The sequence below is a fragment of the Leishmania panamensis genome (genome assembly GCF_000755165.1).
Source record: "Leishmania panamensis strain MHOM/PA/94/PSC-1 chromosome 19 sequence".
NCBI lineage: Eukaryota > Euglenozoa > Kinetoplastea > Trypanosomatida > Trypanosomatidae > Leishmania > Leishmania panamensis.
In genome coordinates, this window is record NC_025864.1 from 451,470 (window position 1) to 475,044 (window position 23,575).

The following is a 23,575-nucleotide window of genomic DNA, read 5'->3' on the forward strand; positions in this document are numbered from 1 at the left end:
TCTCTGCCCTTTCTCCTGCGATTGCTTTCCCATGCGTAAAGAGAATGGCGGGACTGCACTCAGAGAACATTTCTATCAACTCGACAAGGCTGCTCGAGCAGAGCTCGTCAGAGAAGGACATCTGCGTGTTCTGTCTCCGCCGCGCCACCCCCTCCGCCTCCGACCCGCATGCGCCGCTCTTCCCCTTCTTCTCTCTTGTCGACTGCCGCCACTACGCATGTCAGCCGTGCGCTCTCGTCCACTGCGACAATGCAGGCCGCCTCATATTCTGTCCCAAGTGCCACTGCGTCTCTCGCTTGGCGCAGTCGGGTCGGCGGCGCACGCGCAGTGCCGCGGCAGCCACCGATGCCGAGGTGGACCGCGTGACCATCGACGACGGCGTGTCGTCCACCCGTTCTCGCCGTACCCGCACTGGCACCACGCCACACCGCAGTGCTCTAAAGGGTAAGAGCGGCACCTCAAAGAGACGCGCAAGCTCGGTTCAGTTCCCGACTAATCCGACGACATCAATCGTGCCCGGAGATGGTCACGGCGACGCAAGCGGCACAGCGGCGGTCTCAACAGAGGCCGACAGTGCCACTGAAGAGCACCGTCAGCGCAGGGCGCTGTCACCCTTAACGCAGGACGCCGTTGACGCCATCCCACTCGACCCAGTCGAAGCACGACGCCGACGGTCTCGCGAGCAGCAGCAGCTCCGCGCCGCTGAAGCCGCCGCTAAGGCAGAGAAAGCGGTAAGCCTGTATGCTATAACAGCCGCGCCCCCTATGCCATCTGCCTCCGCCGCCTCGGGCACCGCCGCCAACGAAGGATTCAAGAAGACGAAGGACCGCTCGCGCTCGCAGCCGGTGCCAAAGCTACCAAACACAATCCTGGAGCCGAAGCAGGAGTACCCGCTGCCGCCTCCACTGGTGCTGCACACAGTGGAGGAGGAGGAAGCACGTGCCTCTGCAGCAACCACCGAAGAAGATGAGAAGGCAAAGAACAGTGCATCGGCGTTGGCGCCGCGGCAGGTGGAGAATGAAGGCGAGGCAGCCATGGCGGCACCGAAGGACGAGTCAATTGCTGCTAGAACGTTGTCGGCACCCGCCGGTCTCGCCGAGGAGCTCGAGCAACCGCTGCAACTACTGGACGACTGCCAGAACAACGAAGCTGAGGAGCGCAGCGTCGTTGGAGGCGCTGAGGCACACGAACGCGCCGCGCTGAAGCAGCAGATGGAAGAGGAAGACACGGCCATTCACGCACGCCGAGGACTGGTGGTGGAGTTTGATTCAACGCCCATCCCGCTCCAGCAACAACAGTCAACCCCGCGTCACCAGGACTCACATCACAGTAACGTCGGCTCCCTCTCCGTGGGCGACTTCGCCGACCAGGTCAGCGGCACGTCCGATGACGAGCTGTCGCAGCGAGCATGTGAGCACAAGTCGGTCACCGGCAGCAACAGTACAAGCCGTCGGCGACGTCGCACATCTGCCAATGGCACCTCGGAGCCCCGGCCGCACTCGCTTGAGAATGGGACCTACGAACTAGACGGGAAGGTAGAGAAGGATGGACAGGTGAACGCTGCCGGCACTCCTGGTAGTGCCCTCTTCAGTGTCAGGAAGTCCGTCACGGGGTCGGGCACGACCGAGGATACGCTCTCGCCCATGACCTCCGCACGCCAAGCTCGTGTCTCGGCCGGCGAGGAAAGCGAGGATGACGGGGAGCGGGTCTCCGTCGTGGCTTTGTCAGGCAAAGAAGATGTGGTGAAGCTCGGCGCGGCCAGGGCGGCGGAGGCGGAAGCGACGGCTGTGATGGAGGCACTGGCAGCCACTGCTCGAGCTGCAGAAGAAGTCAGAGTCCTTGAGGCGCAAGAAAGGGAGCGGCAGCGGCAGCGGCAACGGGAAGAGGAGGAGCACCAACGTCAGCGCCACGAAGAACACGCGTCCTTTGCTCGTCACGCCCTGCAAGACCGCGAGGGCCTAGCGCGAGAAGCGCTGGAGGAGGCGGAGGCAGCTGTGCGTACGCACTACGAGCGCGGCGCTGACGAATGGCTAAAAGCGGCGCTGCCGTATGAGCTGGAGGCGCAGCGGAGAGCCCGTGCAGCAGCGGAGCACAGACGTCAGCAGGAGCAGCAACAGGCACAGTTGACAGCGGAAGAAGGTCTCGACCGGGACGAGGTGGAAGAGGAAGAGGCAAACTCGTGGTCGTGGCTGCTCTCAGGTGCTCGCGTTGACCGTGTGGTGGCGGCGACTGAAGAGGGCGACCGCGTGCAGCGAGAGTACGAAGAGCTGCGCTGTGAGCGGCTTCTGCTCCAGTTCCGTGAAGACACTGTAGATCTTGTTCACGAAGAGGCGTGCGGTCGAGCCTCCTTTGTTGAGTACGAGGCCGCGATGCGCAGTATCCTGCAGAGTCACCACGCGGCGCAACGGCAGGTGCTTGCGGAAGGCGAGCAGCGGCAGAAGGCTGAGTTTCTCAAAAAAGCTGCAATGCGTCGCGAGGAAGCGCGTCGCCAGCGCTGGCAATGGGAGCTGGATGAGTTAGATGCGGACGAGGTGGGCGACCGCACGATACTGCGCGAGGTGGAGAGGGAAGAGCGGCGCACGGCGAGCCTAATGTTTCTGCAAAGACTGGCATCCATACGGCGAAAAGAAGTGTTGTCGCTGGACGAAGTTGCGGTTGCTGCGGCCGCCGCTGCCGAAGACACTGGCGGGTCCTCTATTTTGTCCGACGCGCCAACCATGATTGCTGCGCATGCGCCCCGTCGCGTGCAGCAGCGGAAGTCCAGCACCGCCGCTCCGCTGATGACTGAGGCGGATGGAGACGGTGACAATGCCGACGCCGATGTAACCCGTGCTGCGACACCGCCGCAGCTCGGCACTCCGCTCATTACACTGGAGCAGCTCGCGGAACTGCGTGCAAGCGAAGCTGCGTACGCCGCTGAGCTGCAGGCTGCCTTGGAGCGCCTCCAGGAAGCCGAACGGCGTGTTGCCGAGGAGGCGGCCATCCGCGCGCAAGCACAACAGGAGCGCCAAGAGATACACGCCGAGTCGCAGCGCCTCTTGCTGGAGGCTGAACAAAGAGCTGAGCGACGCATTCGCGAGGCACGTGATGCGGCAGAGCAGCTGCTGCAGGCACGGCTTGACGACTTTCGTGACGAGGCGGCCCGCCGCGCTGAGCACGCGGCGGTCATGCAGGCCCTCGCTGAGGAGGAGAAGCGAGCCGTCTTGGAGGCGAAGCTGCAGGCTGCGCAGCGTCAGCTGGACGAGGCGCAGCAGCGAGCGCAGGAGGAGGTACGCCGTGCGCGCGAAGATGCGGCGGAGATGGCAGCTGCCGACGCCGCCCGTGCTGCCCGCGAAGCCCAGCGCCGCGAGGAAGAATGGCAGGAACGGAGCCGTGCGGAGCACCTCCTGCGGCTAGCTGAACAGGCGAGCGAAAGGGAAGAGGCGATTCGCCGCCTTGCTGAAATCGAGACGCGCGCCGCAGAAGCGGTGCAACTGGCGCGTGAGGAAGCCGCACGGACCGCCGCAGAGGCACAGGAGCGGCTGGCTGACATGGTGCGGAGACAGCAAGCGCGGGAGGCGGAGGTGCAGCTCGCGGCGCAGCGCGTCCGTAGTGCTCGTGACAGCCTGCGCGAGTTCGACTCGTGTAGTCAGTCGTCGCTGCACACGACCCCATCCAGGGCAGCCCAGCCAGGTTCAAGACCTGCACTAGACAGCAGCGACCATGGGGTACCAAGCCTAGCCGCTAGCTCCTCAGCCCACGCCTCGCAAGCGGCAGGAGCTGTGACATCGCAAGCGTCTGCACACACTCCCTTGCAGACCCCGCCGCTGGCTCCGTCCTCGCCCCGCACATCCTCGGCGATACAAGGTCAGTCATCGACGCTGCGCTCCACCGTAAGGGTATCAGCAGCAGAGGCAGAAGCGCATATGAGCCTATCTGACGCGACCCCTCCGCGTGTGGTTCTCAGCTCACAGCACACACCTCTCTCTTCGGCTGTCGCACCAGGCCCCGAACGCGGCGGACCTACCGTGCCGTCGTCCTCCGCATCTGCTGCGGCCGCCACCACCAGCCTCACCGCGATAGACCCGGCGGATATCATTCGTGTCGCTATCCACTCTGCCGTTCAGGAAATCATCGAGGCGCAGCGACGGACACAAGCACTGCAGGATCGAGCTGAGAAGCAGGTCGAGCTTAGCGAGCACCGCTACCACCGCCGCAAAGGTGATCGCCTGCGTGCCGCACGGGACGTCGAGGTTATCGAGTCCTCTTACATTGCAAGTGAAGAGAACGAGAGTGAGGAGCGACGCCACCGATGGCGACCATGGACCCAGCAGTTGCACCAGCAGACCCGGCAGCGCCAACCAATGCGCGACTACGAGCACGAAAACCGCGCTGCCAGCTTGCGCACGTCAGAGGAACACCTGCAGTCGGCTCGCTCCTCTCGCGACGGCTACGCAGAAGAAGTGAGCGAAAGTCCGTGGACACGCAGCGCCTCCTCACCCGCATCACGACGGTCACCGACGGGCGCGCCACTGCCAACCGCCTCCTCTGCCGCCGCGGCCGCGGTCCCCAGCTCGGTAAGCAGCCACACGCTGCTCAGCACGTCGTCTGTGTACTTTGACAACAGCTACCGAGCCTTGGCGACGGCACGTGGCGCGACGCGCCCGTTCTATGGGCGCTGCAGCTACGACTGTCCTCCCGCCCAACCACAGCAGACGCAGCAGCCCTCGGCGTCCTTTGCGCCGTACAGTGCGGCGTCACGCGTTCTGTTTGGGCCTCGCGTGGGGCATCCGGTCCGCGAGGTGCGGCCAGACATAGACCGTAACGATGTTTCTGCCCGGAGCATGCTTGTCGGGGTCGAAGCGCATGCCTACCCGCGCGCCGCCTTGCAGCAACAGCAGCGGTACGCCACCGGGGCAACGCAGCCCCCTCCTCCTCCTCCTCCTCCTCGGCAACTGTCCCTTCACCCCACCAGCGCCACAGCAGCAGCCTCTTCAGCGGCACACGCCTACAACGACCCAGAGCCGCTTCCACCAGCGTCGGCGGCGATGGAATATTCGCCACCGCCTCGCCGTAGCGCCACACGTGCCGCAGTGGAGGTGGAGTTGCAGCAGCAGCAGCCTCGGGCGGCAGGTGCGGGCGCTAACGGGAGTAGTTGTGACGGTGTCGGCGCACTCCCACAGCCGAGTCGCATGTGCCCTCGCTGTTACCGCACAGAGACCACATCCCCATGCTGGCGCTGCGGAGAGATGATCTGCCGGCACTGTGGCTTGCCACCTGGCTCAGCACGGCAGCTGTGCTGCACAGCGCACCACCGCGCGCAGCTGCGTGAATTTACGCGCCGCAAGACCTACGAGAGCGACAATGCAGCGGCCTCCGCCAGAACTGGCAAGGTGCCGTCGTCCCCGCCGCCTCAGCAGCAGCCGCAGCAGCAACGGCGGCTTCGCGGAGAGCAAGAGGTGCAGACTTCCTTTGTTTTCTCGAAAACCAGTGTTCGAGGCGACAATGCGGCACCCTTGGCAGATGAGTCAGCCGCGCGGTTTGACGCGGGCACTTCACCACTCACGAGCCCTTCGCCGCTGTGCTTGATACCCCCATCAGCGTACCGCGCGCCGCAGCAGCACCAACAACCGCAGGTGCGACAGCACTACCCTAGCGCTTACCCACCCTTCACGACGGCGGGGCCTGCGGCACTGTCGCAGCAACCAGTGTACTCGCCAGGCTACCATTCAGCCGCAGCAGTGTACCCATACGTGTACCCTTACTCACTGCAGAAACAGCACCTGTTTCTCCCCTACCAGCTGCCATTCTACACCGACAGCGAGGGACCTCATGCGATGCCTCCACCGCTGGACCCGCACGCGCCGCCATTCAGTCAGCGTCAGCTTTCTGCCCCACTGGGCTACTCGGTTCGTGCCGCAACAGCAGCGCTGGGGAGCGCTGCCGTCGACGCCAGTGGAGCTGGCTTCGCAGCAAGTATGACTCCGTCCGAGGTGCAACAGCAGCAGAAGGCTGCAGTGGCGTCATCAGGGGCTTGGACAGTGCAGGAGCTGCCCCCGTCGGCGATTCAACCGGTGTCTGTCCGCACCACCACCATGCCTCCTGCTCCGCCTGCAGGGCTAACCCAGTCGCCGCCACCTTCGACGCTACCCCCGTCGCAGCAGAAAGCCAGTGAGAGCATGGCCCTCCATGGTACCGAAGGCAGAGCCATGGTGGTGGTGCCAACGGCACCCGCAGCGGCGGCCATGGATAGCACACCGTATGAGCAGGTGCAACGACAACACCCTTCCTCGACACGGACGGATGAGGGTCGCACAAATGTGGAGGCGAAGGTGCCAGGGGCGACCGGGAGCCATACCTTGCCGAACGCGATCATCGCTTCAGCCACAACTAGAAGTGCGGCAGCAAGCGTCAGCCTGTCTGGTCGCGCGTCGGAGAAGCAGGGCGGCACTAGAACACCCGTGGATGCTGCGTCGACCTCGTGTGGTGGCGCTGGTGAAGAAAACGACAGCGATGGCACATCTCGAGCGACCACCGGCGCCGCCGCCGCAGAGGCTCTCGAGGAGCCCAAGACAGAGCGAAAGAAGACCTTCCCAGCGTTCTTCGTGTCGCTTGGCGATGGCAACAGCGCTGCAGAACCGCGGCGGCCGAAGCCGCCAACGCCGCGGAACTTCGTGCCGAGCCTGTTGATGCCGACGAGCCTGGCAGGGGTGCTGCCGTCTAAGAAGCAGCGGCGGCGAACCTCGCCGTATGGCGTGCTGCTCACATCGAAGAGCCGCAACGATGGGCAGATGGCCCATTACCAGCATCAGCGCCGCAAACTATCTCCGCTTCAAGCGCACGAAAGAAACTGCCCACCTGATGCTCGCAAGAGCGTCAGCCCAGGTCGTGGCTTTGGCGCGCAGCGCCCCCAGTGGCATACGTCCCCGAGTCCGTACGAGCAAGCGCCAAACGAGAGCGGCGCAAGAGACGTGCGGCGGAAGACGCCGGTCTATCCGCCACCGCAGCAGCCGCAGCGGCAGCGTGCCCATATTAACGGTACGGCGGCTGTCATGACTAAGTCTATTAAATCCTACATCAAGTCTCTCTCTCCCGTGGTCGTGGTGGATGAGTCTGGCACTCCGATTGTGTACGAGGACGTATGTAAGGCGGAGTCGGACAGTCAGCGGAGGCAGCAGCAGCAGCAGCGGTGGCGACCACAGGAATGGAGCGCCACTGCCGCCCAAGCCGTTCATGACATCTACCTCAGTAGTGGCGGCATCAGAGGTGGTGTGGCCGAGGGTAAGCGCAACCACCCTGAGTCGCACCATGACCGCAGCAAGCTGAGCCGCTACTACGTAGAGGCACTATCGCAACCGCATGATCCCTCGCAGCAGCAGCAACACGAGCGCTCGTCTCGTAGTGAGTCCTACTACCCACACTTCACTTCACCTGGCGTAACAAGCGAGACACAGTCTCAACCTCCTCATCAGCAGCAACAGCAGCATCTTTACGCGCCATCACAGCCGCACATACCCACCCACATCGCCTACGCTGCCTCACCCGCGGATCGCCGTGTGCCGACGCTGGCAGAGCTGGAGAAGCGCTTGCAGCAGCTGCGGCAGGTGGACGAGTACGAGGCTTCTCAATATCATCGTCGCCAAGTGCAGTATGCGCATCACCACCAGCAGAAGCAGCCGCACATTCATGTGCTTCTTCACAACCCTGGAGCTGTGGCGGTGGGTAGCCATACCGGCGAATTCGTGGCGGCATCCTCTTACGCTACTCGTGAAGTAGCGCAGCCGCAGCAGCGACGCCACAGCAGCGCAACAGGGAGGCATCCACAACAACGCACAGTGTCTCCACCCTGGCGAACGGACCTGAACTCGTCCCCGGTGCGGCCGCGGTGGGACATCAGCCAGCCTCGCTCGCCCATTTACCACCCTGCGCCGGCAACGACGGCTGGCAATTGAATTTCGCTGAGGCAGCTTGTGCAGTGCGTATGTGTGACTGCTGTGGTAAGCGATGACGCTGTGATACCACCACGCTCGTGCACCACCCATTTAGGCCGTCTCAGGTAAAAAAAGGGGGGGCGCGGGGGTCTTTTCTTTTCCCTGCAGCACCGCCTGCCTTTTAGACATTTTACTTTTATATTTGCCTGTACTGTGGCCGAGGTGATCGCTGCAGTGCAGCGTAGCCCACTCGTGCAACCTCACCGCTCTCGCTCTGTCTGTCTCTCTTTCCCCGTGGGTATCGCCTCCGTCGCTTCCAAAATGGTGTATCACTGCTTTGCGTCGGCCTGTCTCTCATCTTGTCTCCGCTGTGCGCTCATGGTTTAGGCATGATGACAGGTGTCTTTGCGTGTCTGCTCTTCTCATGGATGGCGTGGAAGGTAGAAGTGTCAGTGTTGGGGGAGGGACGGGGGGAGGCGTGGGGCGGTGTGCCTTTACAACGGAGGGGGGGAAGAGCTGTGTGTACTTGGATAGCCTTCTCGATAAGTGAATCGCTCGCCTACCAACCATGTAGAAAAAAGGGCCTCGTCCTCATCATCGCCCCCCTCTCTCTCTCTCTCTCCCTCACCTGGTATCTGTGCGGCCGCCACGATATCGAGCCTCGTTGGTGTGTATGTCTTGTCTTATTTGCCTTGTCTTCTTTCAGGCGCGCTTCGCCCCTCCCCCCTTCCTCCCCATCATCACGGAAACCTCGAAGGACACCATAGATGGTACCGTACACAAGAGCGCACACGCACGCCCATGTCGTCGCGCATGCATGTTTGTCTGCGCACGGTTGGGTGAGTAGGCGAAGTGGTATTGTTTCTCCCACCCGCTTCTTCTTCTTTGCATCTTCTCCATAGATAAGGTGTCCCACGTGGTGTTTTTTTCCCTTGCTCCTAAAGGTGCGTTGATGAACTTACGATCGTAGCTCTTAGACGAAGCTGGAAGCTGTCCTCTGACCGTATCTCGCGTAACTCAGCATCAGCGAGGGCAGCTTGTGGATGTGTGTGTGTGTGTATACTGCAGCTGTGATAGCTGCGATGTGATCAGCGTTGAAGGATGCTGCTTAAGTAGTTGATGTTCTCCTTTTTCTTCCTGTCTGCCCTTTGACTGTTTGTGTCGTGCATGGCTGTACAAAATCTCCTGCCCTTTTCGCTCTTTCCCTCCCTCCCTCCCTCGCCCCTGCAGTATCATCCCATCACTGCCACTGGCCGCCATCCCCGTGCCAGCCCACTGTCCTCTCTCCTCCCCCTCCTCCTCCTCCGTCTTCTTTTAGAGTTCATCTCTCTCCTCCTCGACCAAACGGCAAAGTCGATCGCATTGTGAGGTGGGACGAGTGCGAAGACGTCTCGGTTGTCTGTGTGGGGGTGTGTGGGGGGGGGGGTGCCTATGCGAGCTCCTCTCCGTTGTGTTGTGGGACAGATTGGCGCAGATTCCCTCACCCCTTCAGCACCCTTCACCTGAGAGCGAGTGCCACTCTCCATTCAGGAAGAGAACAACAGTAGCACTAGCAGCCTCTCCTCGTCCACTAGGGGCGAGACGAATGTGGATCACCATCATAGATGTCTTCGCAGGGTCTCCCTCCCTCTCTCTCTCTCCCTCTCAGCGCATCGCTTCCCCCTCCTCTCTTCTCCTCTTTCACCTGCTATTGCTATCACTTCATCTCCGCATCACCCTTTCCCACGCTTCCATACACGTACGCACACGCTCGACTCGGCAGTTTTTCCGCTTTCCTCTCTCTCTCTCTCTCGTAATCGCTCATCATTCACCAAGTCACACCAACACTTGTCCTTTTTCGTCTCTCACACTGATTTGCCCAAGGGGGAAAGAAGCTCTCCGCAACCATGACTGCCCTCATCACGAAGCAACGGTTCAACTGGATGGGGTACAATGGTACCGAAACAGAGGAATTTGACACGACACTCCTACGCACGGATGGCATGCAGGCGAACAACAACGCCTATGCGCATCGTCAGCAGGTGGTGTTGGAGCTCAAAGAGCGCCTGTACCGTATCAAGCGTGATCTTGAGCTCGTTCCCGAAGAGGAGCTGCGCGCTGAGGAAGAGGCCCGCGCGCGCCGTATCACCGAGCAGAAGCGTTTGGAGGAAGAGCGCTTGCGCAGGGAAGCCGAGGAGGCCGCCTGGGCTGAGGAGGCAGAGCGCCAGCGTCTGGAGCGTGAGAAAGCCAGGGCGGAGGCCGAAGAGGAGGCCCGTCGCCAGCGGGAGGCCGAGGAACAGCTCGAAGAAGAGCGCAGGCTCCAGCTAGGGAAGAGCGAAAAGGATAGTAACGAGGATAGCGATGAAGAAAGCGAACCCGATGATGGGCACTCGGAAGCCCTCACAGCTCTACCCCGCACGCCGGAGGAAATGGACAAGGCCATTAAGGGCCTTGTCAAGGGTATCCGCATGCTGCTCGCCTCCACCGGCAACGGCTACGTCAGTTACCTCGACGGGAGCCTGCACCCCTCGATCAACAAGCTGGAGGAGTACAACAACACCAAGCGCGAGAGTGTGATCAAGGCAGTCGACGGTACCAATGTTTGCGTCCCTGACCCCGCGGAGCACTCGCTGACTGAGGTGTCTGCGGCGATGGAAGCCCGAGACATGGCGCGCAAGAAGCTGGACGCCTACTACGCCATGCAGGACCCTACGTACGCGGCGCGCATCCGCTCGGTCGAGAAAAATGCGTACGGTATCACGAAGCAGCGGCTGGACTCGGATGAGGAGGAAGACATATCGACGCTGACTGAGGACCGCCAGTCCACGAAGAAGTTTTTTGAGAGAATGCGCAAGGAGTACAATGTGAAGGCGGCGGTGAGCGGCAAAGCCATTGCCGCCGTGCTCGGAGTGTGACCTATCACCTGCCGAGCCGGAGAGGATAGTCGAGACCCCGATTGCGCTGGTTGAGAACGAGGCGCAGCAGCGCGAAGATGCGATGCAGCAGGGCGGTGCCGCCGAGGCGGCTGGGAGCCGGATGTCGCGTCACCGTCGGCGACGGTTCCGCACGAGGAAGAAGAAGATGTCCATCGCCGCTGCCGTCCACCAGTAACGTGGCCCTGGCACAAGCGGAGCAGGAGAAGAGCTCCAAGAAGGCCATGCTCAAGGCCGCCGATGACCTGTAGAGAGGGGCGGAGGGGAGTCGAATGAGCGCCAACACGCATATATGTAGCCGCTCCAATGAACGCACCGCGGGACGACAGGTGGGTGGGAGAGATTGACCTGAGTGTCACTGGAGCCGAGTAAGAAGCGGACTGCGCAGAAACGCACACGGGCTCGTACTGCACGTGTGCAGACGCGTGTGCCAGTCGGCTTTGGTCATCCTCTCTCTCTCTCTCTCCCACATGAATCCAACTCGTCACTCAAGTTGCATGGTGTATTTACCCTCATCACTCTGCAGCCCCACTCACCCCAGCCATCCCGCATCGCCTTTCTATGCACTCCTACGTATCGCAGCTCGCGCGGTCTCTATTCTCTCTGTGGTCGACGTTTTGTTTGTTTTTTTTGTTTGTTTATCTTTTGAAGTCGTGGCTCTGCCTCTTATCTCGTGATGAACGGGAAACAAACTGCATTGATAGGCGCCTGCACATTCCCCTGCACCGCCGCTCCTTGCACTGTGGGTTGCTTCCTCCCTTTTCTCTTCTTGTCTCAGTCTCTGGATGCATCTGCACCACACCGCGGCGCTCCAGCAGAAGAGAAACCAACAGTGAAGCGCAAGCACCTACGCACCTCAGCGCACCCACACGCAGCGAAACACAGAGAAAAAGAGAAGGAGAGAGAAAGAGCGAGAGAGACCCAGATGACGCCCACGCTGAGGATACCCACACAGGCGGAGGTTTCCACTTCCCTATGGACGTGGGAGACGATGGCGTACCGCATGTCCCCAGTCGCGTCTGTGAGCAGGTTTCTCCTTCCCTCTCCCTCTCCCCCCCTCTCTCTCTGTGCAGAGAGTATCACCTTTTGTTTGTTATTTTTCCCTCCTGTACCGCTCTCGTTCTCTCTTTTTCGTTCGTTCTTGCCTGTTCGTCGGCGTCCTCCTCGTTTGACTTCAGCACTCTTCTCCCTCCCTCCCTCCCTTCCTCCTGCCTGTCTCGTCACCCACTGTCCTGGGCGGCTCCTTTTTTCCCACCACCACCTCTCCCACCCGTGTGTTTGCTTGTCTGTTTCATAGACGTAAGTGTGCTGATGAGTTTGCGGACTCGGGGTGGAATCCGTGCTTTTCCCTCTCTCACGGTGTGTATGTGTCTGTATAGCTACGTCTGTGCCCCCCCCTCCCCTCCCCTCCCCGCTCTTCAATGCGGAGTTTAAAGAGTGGGGGAGGGGAGGGGGGAGGGAGGACGAGAAGGGGAGGAGGAGGAGGAGGAGGAGGGGGCACTGGAGGCTCATTGGGTCTCTCCTTCTTCTCTCTCTCTTCGACTTCATTGTCGCATGTTAAATTTGTACTGTCGAGAGCGGAACGGAAGGGGATCGAGAAAAGCGGCAACGCAACGAGCAAAAACCCTCCTGCGCATATTCGGGAGATCCTCCAGAGTGAGCATTGCGGCGCTGTCAGGACTTTGGCGCAGCATGTCAACGTTCTCTTTTTTGTGGCGAAATCAGAGCAAGGAAGTGAAGGTGGTGTGTGTATGTGGGGGGAGGGGGGAGGATGTAGAGCGGGCGAGAGCAGGTCGTTGTATCGCTTGTCCCCTCGGATGTGGCCCTCTTTTCCCCATTCACCTCATCATGCACGACCACCTTCCGCTGCGGGGCAAGTCGCAACGTCGACGTGTACAACACGCGTCCCTTTCTCTTCTCTCCACTGCACTCTTGTCCTCACCCTCCTCTCTCGCTCTTCGTTGACTCAATACGTCGCTTCGATCGACCGTCTCTGGCGACTCTCTCACCACCTCTTCCTCCTCCTTATGACTCTCCTGGGGGTGGGGGAGGGTGCATGCCTCGGTGCTTACATGGACTGTGTAAAGAAATGCGTCACGACGAGTGTGCAGAACAACAACGCACTTCTTTTCTTATGCCGCTGTGAGTGAGTGAGAGGCGACAACAAAAAAAACCTAAAGAGGCATCCAAGCAGAGGATAAGGCGTTTGGTTTGGCTATCGGAGAGAGGGAGTGCCATCGACAGGTGCGAAAGTGGAGTGAGTACCCCCACGGTTTGATCCTGGTCAGCTCACGTTATCGCTTCCTCCTCTTCCCTCTCCCCCTCCCCAAACCCCTTTTATTCCTGTCCACCCCTGTTGCGACCACGCCCCATACACACACACACGCACACTACACACCACCAACTCACGAAGGCAGCACGCAAACGCCGATTCGCGCACACAGCGCATCATCGTGGGTCTCAGCTAGTGGAATCCACCCATTCCATATTACATGCACGCCGATAGAGTCGCATACACGTCTCACCATCAAAATACATAAAATCACTCTGCTGCGCACGTGTGGTCGTCATCCTCTCTTTCAGCGTCGCACCCCTTCGCTGTGTTGATCTGTCGATCTCCGCCAAAGGAGAGGAAGAGAAAGAAAGGAGGTGGGCATCCTTCGTGGCCCCTGCATGTGTACACCCAGGCGGCGGCGTCTCACGGCAGCCACCAGCTCCCCTGAGCTACATCACGGCACGCCCCTTCAACATACGTTCCTCTTCCCCTGGTGCTAGCCTTTTGGCGCCCGCCTCTGCTGAGCCGCCTGTGAGCTCTGTGCCATCCACAGCCTCACTGGCATCCTCTCCGATGCAGTTGAGCGCTCTCCCAGCAGGGCCATCTCTGGACCCCCAACAGCCCGCAGATCAACGTCAGATTGTGCCCCTCAGGGACAATGGTGCCACGGTCGGTGATACCGTCATACCGCAGCTGTCTACAGGTACCCCAGGGACAGTGCCGCGGAAAGCCTCCTACACCGCCAACCTTGAGGCGCAGGTACGCGTCCTGGAGAAGGAGGTCCACCTTCTGCGCGCTGGACTGGAGCAGAACGAGAAATTAGGCCGCGTTTCCGAAATTACTGCTTCGCTGCAACGACGCTCGTCGACGTCGCCATCGTCAAGACAAGTTCACTTTGGCCCCTCATCGGTTGTCATGCTCTCCCCAACGCCACAGCCAACAAGCACGTCCTCTGCTGCGGTCACTGAAGTAAACAGTCGTCCTCGCCTCGTGTTTGGGCAACGCGTGAACCCGACGCACTCACGTATCTCCGCACACGGCCCTTCTAACGCGGATCCTTGGCAAACACGTCGCTCGAGAAGCTTCGTCAAGCCCAGCCGTACGAGGACGCGTGCCGGACCAGCGCCCTCGTCCTCTACTACACCAGCTACCTCCACCACCTCAGTGCAACTCTCGCCAGCTCACGCCTCCCTTCGTGGAGGCAACACCAACGGCATCCCTCTGCAAGGTGCCGCCACTGGTGGTACACTGGTCTCTCCTGTTGCCGCGGACACACAGCCCGCTGCCGCCTCGCCCGCCGGCTCCTCCTCCGCGCCTTCGGCGGCGGCAACAGTCTGGGCGTCAGCTGACCCGCGCCTGCTCTGGCCACGCGCAGCGACAGCCGCGGCTGGCACTCTTGTGAGCGCGTCCGAGCTTTCCCAGTATCCATTCCGGACCACGACAACGTCCTCGCCGGCGGCGGCATCCAGGTTAGTGACGTCAGACGCACCTGCTGCCAGTAGTGCGCCGTCCGTCAGAGCTCTTGTAGAGACAGCCGGCGCTGCTGCATCACCCATTGAAGTAGCAATGAGCAGCGATGGACCTCCCCTGGCATCCTTGACGCAGCCGGCCATGCCCGCTACGAGTCCGGCAGCTGAAGCAACGCCATTCCCAGCTGCAGCGCCAGCCGTCTTGCCGGCGTCCTCGCCATCTTCCCTATATACTGCACACACCGTTACCCACCCGCTTTCCCGTGCCACGGTTTCGCCTCCCTCCGTAGCCGCCGCCGCTTTGTCCACAGATGCTTCAGCAGTGCCCCCCGAAGCGAGCGCCTCCAGTTCAGCGCCAGCCACAGTCGCCCAACGAGAGGCAGAAGCCCTGGCCCTGCGTGACACGCTTGCCCAGCGAGACGCTCTACTGCACCGTCTGCTGCTAGTGCTCCACGATCAAAATGACAACGTTGGCGCTCGCCGTCAGCGTTTGCCAGAGAAGGCGGCAACATCACCGCTGCTCCGTCAAGACGCCGGTGCGGCGGTGGCGGCCCTGGAGGAGAGCGAGCGGCAGCAGAGTCGGAAGGCGATGCGTTTTTTGACTGAGGAGTTGTTTGCCGTGCAGACGCAGCTGAGTCACGCTCGAACCTCACATCAGCTCGTCGTTGCTGAGCTTCACACATGTCGTCAGCAGGTGCATCAAGCACCGCTACAGCAACAGCAGCTAGCAGCAACACCAGAGAAAGCTTCCCCTGATGGGATGTCGCAGCCATCTTCAGGCTCGCTCCAAGAGCAACTCGACGTTGCCCTCAAGAAGCTGAAAGCGTGGGAGGACTGGTATGCGACAAGTGCCACCGCAGCAGGGGATGGAGCTATCGGTGTCACCGCAGGCAACAGCAACGCTCTCCCAAGCGCAAAGGATGCGTCGTATCCGCCGCAGCAGCTGCCGCAATCGAAGATGGACAACACAGAGAAACAGACTGGGGTGGCAGCACCAGCAGCGGCATCCAGGGGCCCTCAAGAGAAGAAAAGAACCCACAAGCGAGAAAAGTGCGTGTACGGCGCGCCGACATCGGGCTGGTGTCCGCACTGCGGCTTCGGGCTGCCTGGGCTCTCACCGGTACCCGCTACGTCCGACTTTTCACCCCATTACGCATCCCTGTCGTCCCCCTCTGTACCTGTACAGCAGGGGCCGCCTGCTGTGACACCACCAGCGCCGTACGTGTCGGCATATGCGCTCAACTCCATCCTGTACAACCGCTTGACGAACCAGGGCGGTGGCAGTGGCATCGGGGCTAACGGCAACGTTGACGCGGAGCCAGAGGTGGCAGACAAGGCGTCAGGCAAGGCGGCAACACCATCACCGCCACCGCCGTCAGAGGCAGCGCCATCGTCCTCCCCTGCCCAGCCGACTGAAACCCACGGAAAGTCGAAAGATGCGCGCGCGTCAGAAAAAACGCATGCCGGCACTGGGCATCAAAGCAGTCGCGCCGGTGTCTGTGGTGCGTCTCCGATGTGGGCAGTGCCGATGAGTGGGGCCAGCGTCGCCGGCGCTGCTGGCGTCGGTGGAGCTTCCCATAAGAGAGCTATGAATACTGCGTTCCTAGGCGGCGGAGCGGCGAGCGATTCCTCTCTCTCTTTGTACTGCGACCGACTCGACCACGCGCAGCAGCAGGCCTACCGCACTCAGCAGTACGTCACGCAGCTCGCCCGCGAAGCGGCGGTTCGGGAGCTTGCGGAGGCGGAGCGGCAGGTGGCGGAGCAGCGTCTCGCCCTCTGGGAACATTGTCACTCATACGCAGGCAGCCCCTCCGCTGTACCATCAACTCCTCCTTTCCTTGCGCCGTGCTCCGCCACGCCAGACGGGCCGCATAGCGCCGAGGTGGGCCGGCAAGAGGTCGTTGAGTGAGCGCATGCCTGCATTCCATGTGTATAGTGGCTGCAACACGCTTTGGAATTCTTCTCATACAGAGAGAAAAGAGACGGCTGACTGAGGCACGGGGGCAGTGTACAAGACGCGCAGCAGCGAGCTTGTGCGCCTATGCGTACACTGTGGTGTCCGCGAGCTCTTCTCTGTCGCTTCTTCTGGCTCAGCTCTGCATAGAATTTTATGCCTTTTTTCCTCGATTTCGAGGGGAGTGGCATGCCGAAAAGGCGTCTGCGTGTGTGTGTGTGTGTGTGTGGGTGTGGGTGTGGGTGTGGGTGTGGGTGTGTGTGTGTGTGTATCTCTGTATACTGGATGATAGTGTACCAGCTAGAGAGAGCTGACGTGCGTGGAGAGTGGAGGATGGAGAAGAGAAGGAACATCGATGGGCCAACCCACACATGTATTACGCTTTTTTGTCCTGCTGGAGTCTGTGGCTTCGTTGAATGTGTGGGTGTGTGTGGGCATGTGTGCGTGTGAGTAATGCGTGTCTGACAGTCGTGTACGACACAGGAGGCGCTTTGCTCGCGAACGGCCCCTGCAGTGGCGATAGTGGTCTCATCACCCAAGGAAGAACAAGAGACAGGGCTGTCTTCGGCTTTACTCTCGTATGTGGCGCCCTTCGTGGTGCTCCTCTTCTCTTTTGATTCGCTCTTCTCCCCTCCCCATCTGTGCGTGTGTGTGTCATTGTAGGCGTTGTCAGCACGTCTCCTTCGGCGTCGATGTTGCTGTGCACACATGCCGCACGCCGTCATCAGCGTACATGCGCACGCGCGTTAACAGATAGAAAGAGGAAACAACAAGCATGCGGTATGCCTCCCCGTGTGAGCAAGGTGGAGCGTTCGACCAGAATAGACACGAATGGCTTCCAAGTGGGGAGAAGAGGTACTCAGCCGTCATCGGCGAGCGCACACAGTGAAGCTCTCACATCTTCTTCTTCCCCTCCCTGTGGCACCGCACCGTACCTGAGCAGCGACGTACTAGACGTCGCATACGCGGCTGCGAGAGTAGTCAGAGGCACCCGTAGATACGGTCGCGCGTCATTATCATAACTCACAAGACTTGTACATGCGCACAAGCAGAGGGGTGTGCGTGCCTCTCTCTCTCCCCCCGACGACGACGACGACGGACACGCCTGGGGACACGCACTTCCCTGCCGGCGCGTTCTCTTCTCACGTGTGTCACTTCATTTTTTTTTTTGCTTTTCTCCTCTCCCTGCCCTTCTCATCTCCTTCCTTCTCGTTTCGCCGCGCTGCTCTTGTTTGGTGGCGCATTCTCGCGGCGAGGCTTCGACTCCCACGTCCCCATCAGTGGACAGCAGGCAGCTCAGAAAGGGCGGTCAAGCACACGCAGAAAGAGAAAGAGAACAAGAGAAGAGTGGGAGGAGGGCACAGTGGGCCCCCCACTCCCCACCCCCTCAACGAAGGACAAAACACAACGCCGATCAAAGAAGCGACATCACGGCTGGGGACGAGACACTCGCAGAAGAAGGAACAGCGAAGCGAAGGAAGGCGCATCGCTCTCCCATCACCGTCGCGCTGCTTGCCTGCACTGGCGAGGTGGCGCAGGTCAGGCAGTGGCGCGCGATCTACCCGAGAAAGACGCAAAAGGGGTGCCTACACCACCACTGTCGCCAACGGCTATGTTGGCAGACCACCTCCCTCTCCTCCTCACCCCCAATGAATTATGAGAGCAGCCGTGTTGGCCACTCCTACAGAAACGTCGGCAACGACCGACCGGTGGAAGTCGCTTACGATCACCACTTCGGTCTTCCACAGCACGTGCTGAGGGACAGCACCACCGTCCGAAGCGCCCACGGTCTTGTCCACCAACCAACCAAGCAGGTACCCTCTGCACCTCTGACTTGCTCCCTGAATGACGCGCGCAGAGGCAGTGCTGACAGCTTCGCTGCCAGCACTGTTACCTCAACAGCGCCGGGTGCAGTGTGGTCCGCGGTACCGTCCGCGTTGACTGGGATGGTGGATGAGGCCGTTGTCACAATGGACCACGCCGTCCGCGTCCCGTCCGCCTTGCGCAGTGCTGGTCGCCGGACCATGTTCGACGTTCTCGTCGACGTCGCAGCGAAACAGCGCAGGCGGGAGCAGTGGAAGACGAAGCTGCATGAATCAACAGAGGAGAAGAATACTGCCGGTGAACCTAGTGCCACATCCAGAGATGCACAGATGCAGCCTCCGCACCCGTTCAGCACAGCAGCGTCGTCGCTGGACGCAGCCTCCTCTGCTCGCGAAATGACGTATCAGGTGCTCTTTCCTCGAGCGGCAGCGGCTGCGACGGCAACGCGCCTGTCGTCATCGACCACGACGGCCTCTGTTCCTGGCGTGGAGTCCGTACGAGAGCTTGGCAACGCTCAGAGCGTTGCTGCCGCTCCTTCCTCTGAAGCTGCGGGGATGACCTCGCTGAGCAAAGCGACAACCGCAGCAGCAGTAGCAGTGGTGCCCCCTTCCCCTAGCAGAAGCAAGCACATATTCATGTCTGCTTCGCCACTCTCAAACCCTCCGCCTTCGCCATCTTCTCCGCTGCAGCTTGAGCGGGCGAAGCCGGACCGCCGCCTGCGCCATCTTCTGCCAGCGCACTTGCGCGGCAGCCCGACTGCGTGGCAGAGAACCGATGACAACTCACAGGGGCACACGCTGCAGACGGTGAGGAAGGACGGGACCGATCGCCCGCAGGCTCGTCATGCAGACTATCCCACTGGTGTGGCAGTGCTGGATGCGTCGGATATCTCCAGCATCAGCAGCTGCAGCGACGATGATACAGCGAGACCCAATGCGCGGCATCCACAACCTCATCGAGGAGCGAGGCGGAGTGCGACCGGCTCCTCTGCAGCTGCGCCTACGTTGCACCCACAGGCGCCACCAGCGGCCACACGCCCGACAGTGTTTTCCAGGCTCATCGACGGTGACACCGAGGAACTCGCGCGCCTCTCGTCCCGCCATGAGGGAGGCGGACCACGACGACCAGAGCGACCTCCAGGAGTGACCGAGGCGCCAGAAAAGAAGTGGGCACTGCTGGAGCAGGCGCTCATGGGAACGGCTGGGGCGGTGGCGTCGTCGCCGCGCGCAACTGGACCAAAGTGTTTCAGTGACCGTTGCCACCGCAGGCGTAGCGGACATCATCGTATAGGTCGTACCACCACCAGTGGCAGCTCAGAGAGGAGTACAACGCACAGCAGGACTACTGACGCCTCTGCATCAGACCTGGACAGCACGAGCAGCGGAGTGGAGAACTGTGGGCAGGGTGGTGGTGGCGTTGCCGACCTCCGCAACGACCTCGATGACGAAGTACCACAGTGGGTGCGGCAGCACGAGGCCGCCCGTGAGCGCCTTGCCCAGCAGCAGCAGCAGCAGCGCCGATTCTCCTGGGCGTCACCCACGTTCAGCAAGGCACACATATCCTTCATCGAGCGAGCAGCGGCAGCGGACAAGGCCCGGGCGCAAGCGGCGGCGACGGCGGCAGCACCGCAGGCGTTGGTCGGAAAGCCACGCTACTTCTGTCCTTCATCGATGGCGCCGCGCACGCCGAGTGCGGCATCATACGCGGCTGGCGGACTAGCGGGTTGGGGGACTTCTTGGTCGGCTGCTAGTGACGCGGTTCGAGGCAGGCAACACACCCGGAGCGCACTGACAGCAGCAGCGGCTGTGGCGGGTGCCCCGCAATCTTTGCTTGCTGCTTGGAAGGACGGAAAGCGCCTGTTGAAGCAGCGCTCCACCAACGCGACAGCGGTGGCCGTGCTCGAGTACCTGTGCCAGCGCTTTCAGGCGTGGAAGCCGTGTGGGCTGCGGCTGCTGCGCAGCGGCATCTGCTTCAGTGAAGCGGCAGCACCGCCGATGGGGTCGCCCCTGTCGTGTGACGAGCACGAGAGGGACCCCGGCCGCCTTCTGGTGAACCGAGCGTGGGGCGATGCTGTGGGAAACGCTGACGGGCCTATCGAAGACATATCGGGCACCAGCAGCGATGACGGCGGACGTCACACATCTGCCGTGACCAGAAAAACAGCACGGAAACCACGAAGATTCAGCACGGCGGCACTACCATCAGGCCTACCGCCACAGGGACGCTCAGGAAGCCCCATCAGAGGTGTTACCGACTCACCGCACGAGGCAAGCACACAGAGCAAAGATCAAGGGAAGGCAAGCGAATCCGCTGCTGCCGAGCTGGGCAGCGGCGTTGACGAAGGTGTGGAACTGCAGATGAAGGTGCACTACATGGAGTCCGCCTTCAACATCGTGGCCGTGCATGGCGAGCTTACGTATGCGAGCGAGAGCGCCTGCGCGCGGTTGGGGCTTGTTTATCCCCTCCTTTCCTCCTCCCCCCGCCTGTCATCAGGTGTCAGTGGTCGAGAAGACGCTGCGACAACGCCAACGGCGCAACAGCGACGGTGGACGTTTCTGGTTCCGGAGCCAGCACTCATGCATGTGCCAGTGCTGCTGCAGGAGCACCTCTACCTCGCCCCGCCCTATACCGTCTTTCGGGAGATGCAGACTGTCCTCTCTGGTTACAACTTCACAACAGACACGCTGCTTCGACAACACGTGGCGGAAGAGGAAGCCGCTCAGGAAGAGCGGCAGCGACGGCGTGCGCTCGATATAGCCAACGTAGCCAGTATGGCAGCACCAACGAGGAACGCAGCAACGAGGGCCGCTGCAGTAGCGGACCGCACCGCGGTCGGTACCGGGTCAGCGTGGCACATGTTTGATAACGGCTACGAGGAATCTGGTGATGGTCAACGCGGGGCCAGGCCAACCCGCAGCGCGTCGCGGTGCAACGATGCTGCCTCAAGCGCGCCGCCCCGCTGGTGGGCAGCACTTGAGGAGAACAGCGGAACTCCCGTCCACAAAGCCGCCCCGACCCACGCACGGACACCGACTTACCCTGCAGGCGCGCCCGTGGCGAGCTACTCCCCAACATCCATGCACCACGAGCTCGGTGGCCCGCCGCTGGAGTCCCCTCAACGGCCGCAGCGGCCCGTAGCGGACGAGGAGGACACCCGTCTGCGAATCCACGCAGCCGACGGCGTGGAGACCCACACCCCAGCCACCGGGAGGCAGTGCGGCAGCGGTTGTGTCGGCGCGTCTCCAGAGCCGCGCCAACCCGCCCCTCACTGCCCACCATCACTACCGCCGCTGCGTGATGCTGGGTATGGATGCGACCCCGCCAACACTGAGACACGATGGCGACAAGGCATTCCACCAGGACAGCCATTGTTGTCCCCGTCCTGCGTGCGCCCGAGCACTGCCAGCGTCAACTCAATTGTCGTCGACGGGTTTTACGACCCACTCACGATGCCTGCATTGCCGACAACAGGTGCTGAGCGGGGAATAATGTCGTCTTGGGGCGCCAATGAAAGGTGGGGCAACAGTGGCGGCGGCGACGGCGACACGAGAGGCACGGCCTCCACCACCACAGACGTGACGATGGTGCTCACCAGGGAATCAGAGTACGGCGCTGAGCGCGGCATTGTGCCAGTGGTTGGGCTAGAGCATGGGCTTGCTGAAGGACCTCGGGAATTGCCGATCCCACCTCAGATGATCGTGCATCCGAGCAGCAGTTTTAGCTCGCCCAGGGCAGTCGAGGCATCGGCCGCTGTCTCTGGTGGTGCTCTCGGTGATGATACTCGGGCCCGCGGTGGTAACGCACTTGCCAGTGGGGTCGCTACCGTGACGACAGCAGCCATCGCGGTGACCCCGCGGATGGACAAGCGCATTGGGGACGGCTTTCCGCGCGGCCCGACAGCGGACTGGGATATTCCTGTCGAGGTTCTCTTCGCGCTGAGTGGCGGATTCCATCAATGGCGAAAACGATCGGAACGGCCCTTGCAGCACACGCAGCAGCACTGCGATGCGGATGCTGACAGCATAAGCGAGAACGATGACAAGGATGGGGCTTGCATGGCGCAACGAAGCCCCACTGGTGTCCGTAACACGGCTACCACCTCTGCACGCTTCACTCAAGAGCCAGTGCACGCGCGCAAGCGGCACCGACTTGGGACCCGGACGAGTGATGACGCTTTTACAATTACCATGCTTGGCAAGACGTGCAGGGAGTTGGACAGTGCCACTGCATCGCAGCTAGCCTTGCAGAATATCCCGCGGAGCACAACCTTCTCGTTTCCGACTCCGCATTCACAGTCCTCGCCCGCTGCGTCTTCGGTCGCCTCATCGACAGCGCCGTCATCCAGCTCCCTCTCTTCCTTCTCAGAGCCAGAGGACGGGCACGACGACGGTGTGAAAGACGGCAGCACTGCCTATGCGACCTGTGCACCGCGCTGGAAGGTGAGAGCGAGGGGGGTAGTGCGCAGGACGCGTCACGGTGCTCGTTGCAGTAGACTCGACGAAGTCCTCGCCACACGCCAACAGCAGCAGCAGCAGCAGCAGCAAGAGCGGTGGATGCGCGAGCTGTGGGGCTCCGGAAAGCAGCACGACGCGCCCGCTGTCCTTCTTTCTGCGTCTTCTACTACCTCCGCACGGACTTATGCACCGGCCGGCCTCTCTCAATGCAGCGCGCATCAGCGGCCGACATCCCAGTCACAGAGGCGATCCATGGCGGGCCCATCAAAACCGCTCTCCTCGGTTGTTGACGCGTCGGTATCGGCGCCGAGTGTCGGGCGCGTTCCTGCCAGAACGATGCCAATAACAAGGGGGACGGGCGGCTACGGCAGTACGAGCTCTGCGCAACTCACTTCGCCACTCTCAGATGACGATAGCGCCGTCATGGAGCCTCACATTGACGCTTCGACGAGCCTCAGCGCGCTGGAGGCGAGCACCGCCACAGCAGGTGTTTTCGCTCTGGACGACGTTTACTTGAGCGACTCGGCTTGACACGGTTGGAGTCGCGCGAAAAGAGGGCGGGGGGATTTACGAATAAAAGCCGAGAACACCCGGCCATCCTTGCGAAAGGGGGGAAGAGGCGCGTCTGGGACGGAGACGGCTGTGTGCGGAGCTACCAACCCCTCCTTCCGCCCTCTCTCTCTCTCTCTGCGTGCTGTGCGGCTCGAAGACGCCGACTGCCGCGTTTGAATGCATCCGAAAAGAAACAGAGAGGAGGCAAAAGTGCGCGTTGCGCAG

The 23,575-nt window shown here is 61.5% G+C and overlaps 4 protein-coding genes across 4 annotated transcripts; all 4 read left to right on the forward strand.

Annotated features, from left to right (window-relative positions):
- Positions 1-44: 44 nt before the first annotated feature.
- Positions 45-7,931, forward strand: LPMP_191010 (hypothetical protein; the record flags this gene model as incomplete). The annotated part of the gene is made up of 1 exon (XM_010699794.1): positions 45-7,931. One exon carries the CDS (start codon positions 45-47, stop codon positions 7,929-7,931), a length of 7,887 nt encoding a protein of 2,628 aa, XP_010698096.1.
- Positions 7,932-9,796: 1,865 nt separating this feature from the next.
- Positions 9,797-10,804, forward strand: LPMP_191020 (hypothetical protein; the record flags this gene model as incomplete). The annotated part of the gene is made up of 1 exon (XM_010699795.1): positions 9,797-10,804. The coding sequence occupies one exon, from the start codon at positions 9,797-9,799 to the stop codon at positions 10,802-10,804; it is 1,008 nt and encodes a 335-aa protein (XP_010698097.1).
- A 2,866-nt stretch (positions 10,805-13,670) lies between these two features.
- Positions 13,671-16,475, forward strand: LPMP_191030 (hypothetical protein; the record flags this gene model as incomplete). The annotated part of the gene is made up of 1 exon (XM_010699796.1): positions 13,671-16,475. The coding sequence occupies one exon, from the start codon at positions 13,671-13,673 to the stop codon at positions 16,473-16,475; it is 2,805 nt and encodes a 934-aa protein (XP_010698098.1).
- Positions 16,476-18,169: 1,694 nt separating this feature from the next.
- Positions 18,170-23,329, forward strand: LPMP_191040 (hypothetical protein; the record flags this gene model as incomplete). The annotated part of the gene is made up of 1 exon (XM_010699797.1): positions 18,170-23,329. One exon carries the CDS (start codon positions 18,170-18,172, stop codon positions 23,327-23,329), a length of 5,160 nt encoding a protein of 1,719 aa, XP_010698099.1.
- Positions 23,330-23,575: the final 246 nt, after the last annotated feature.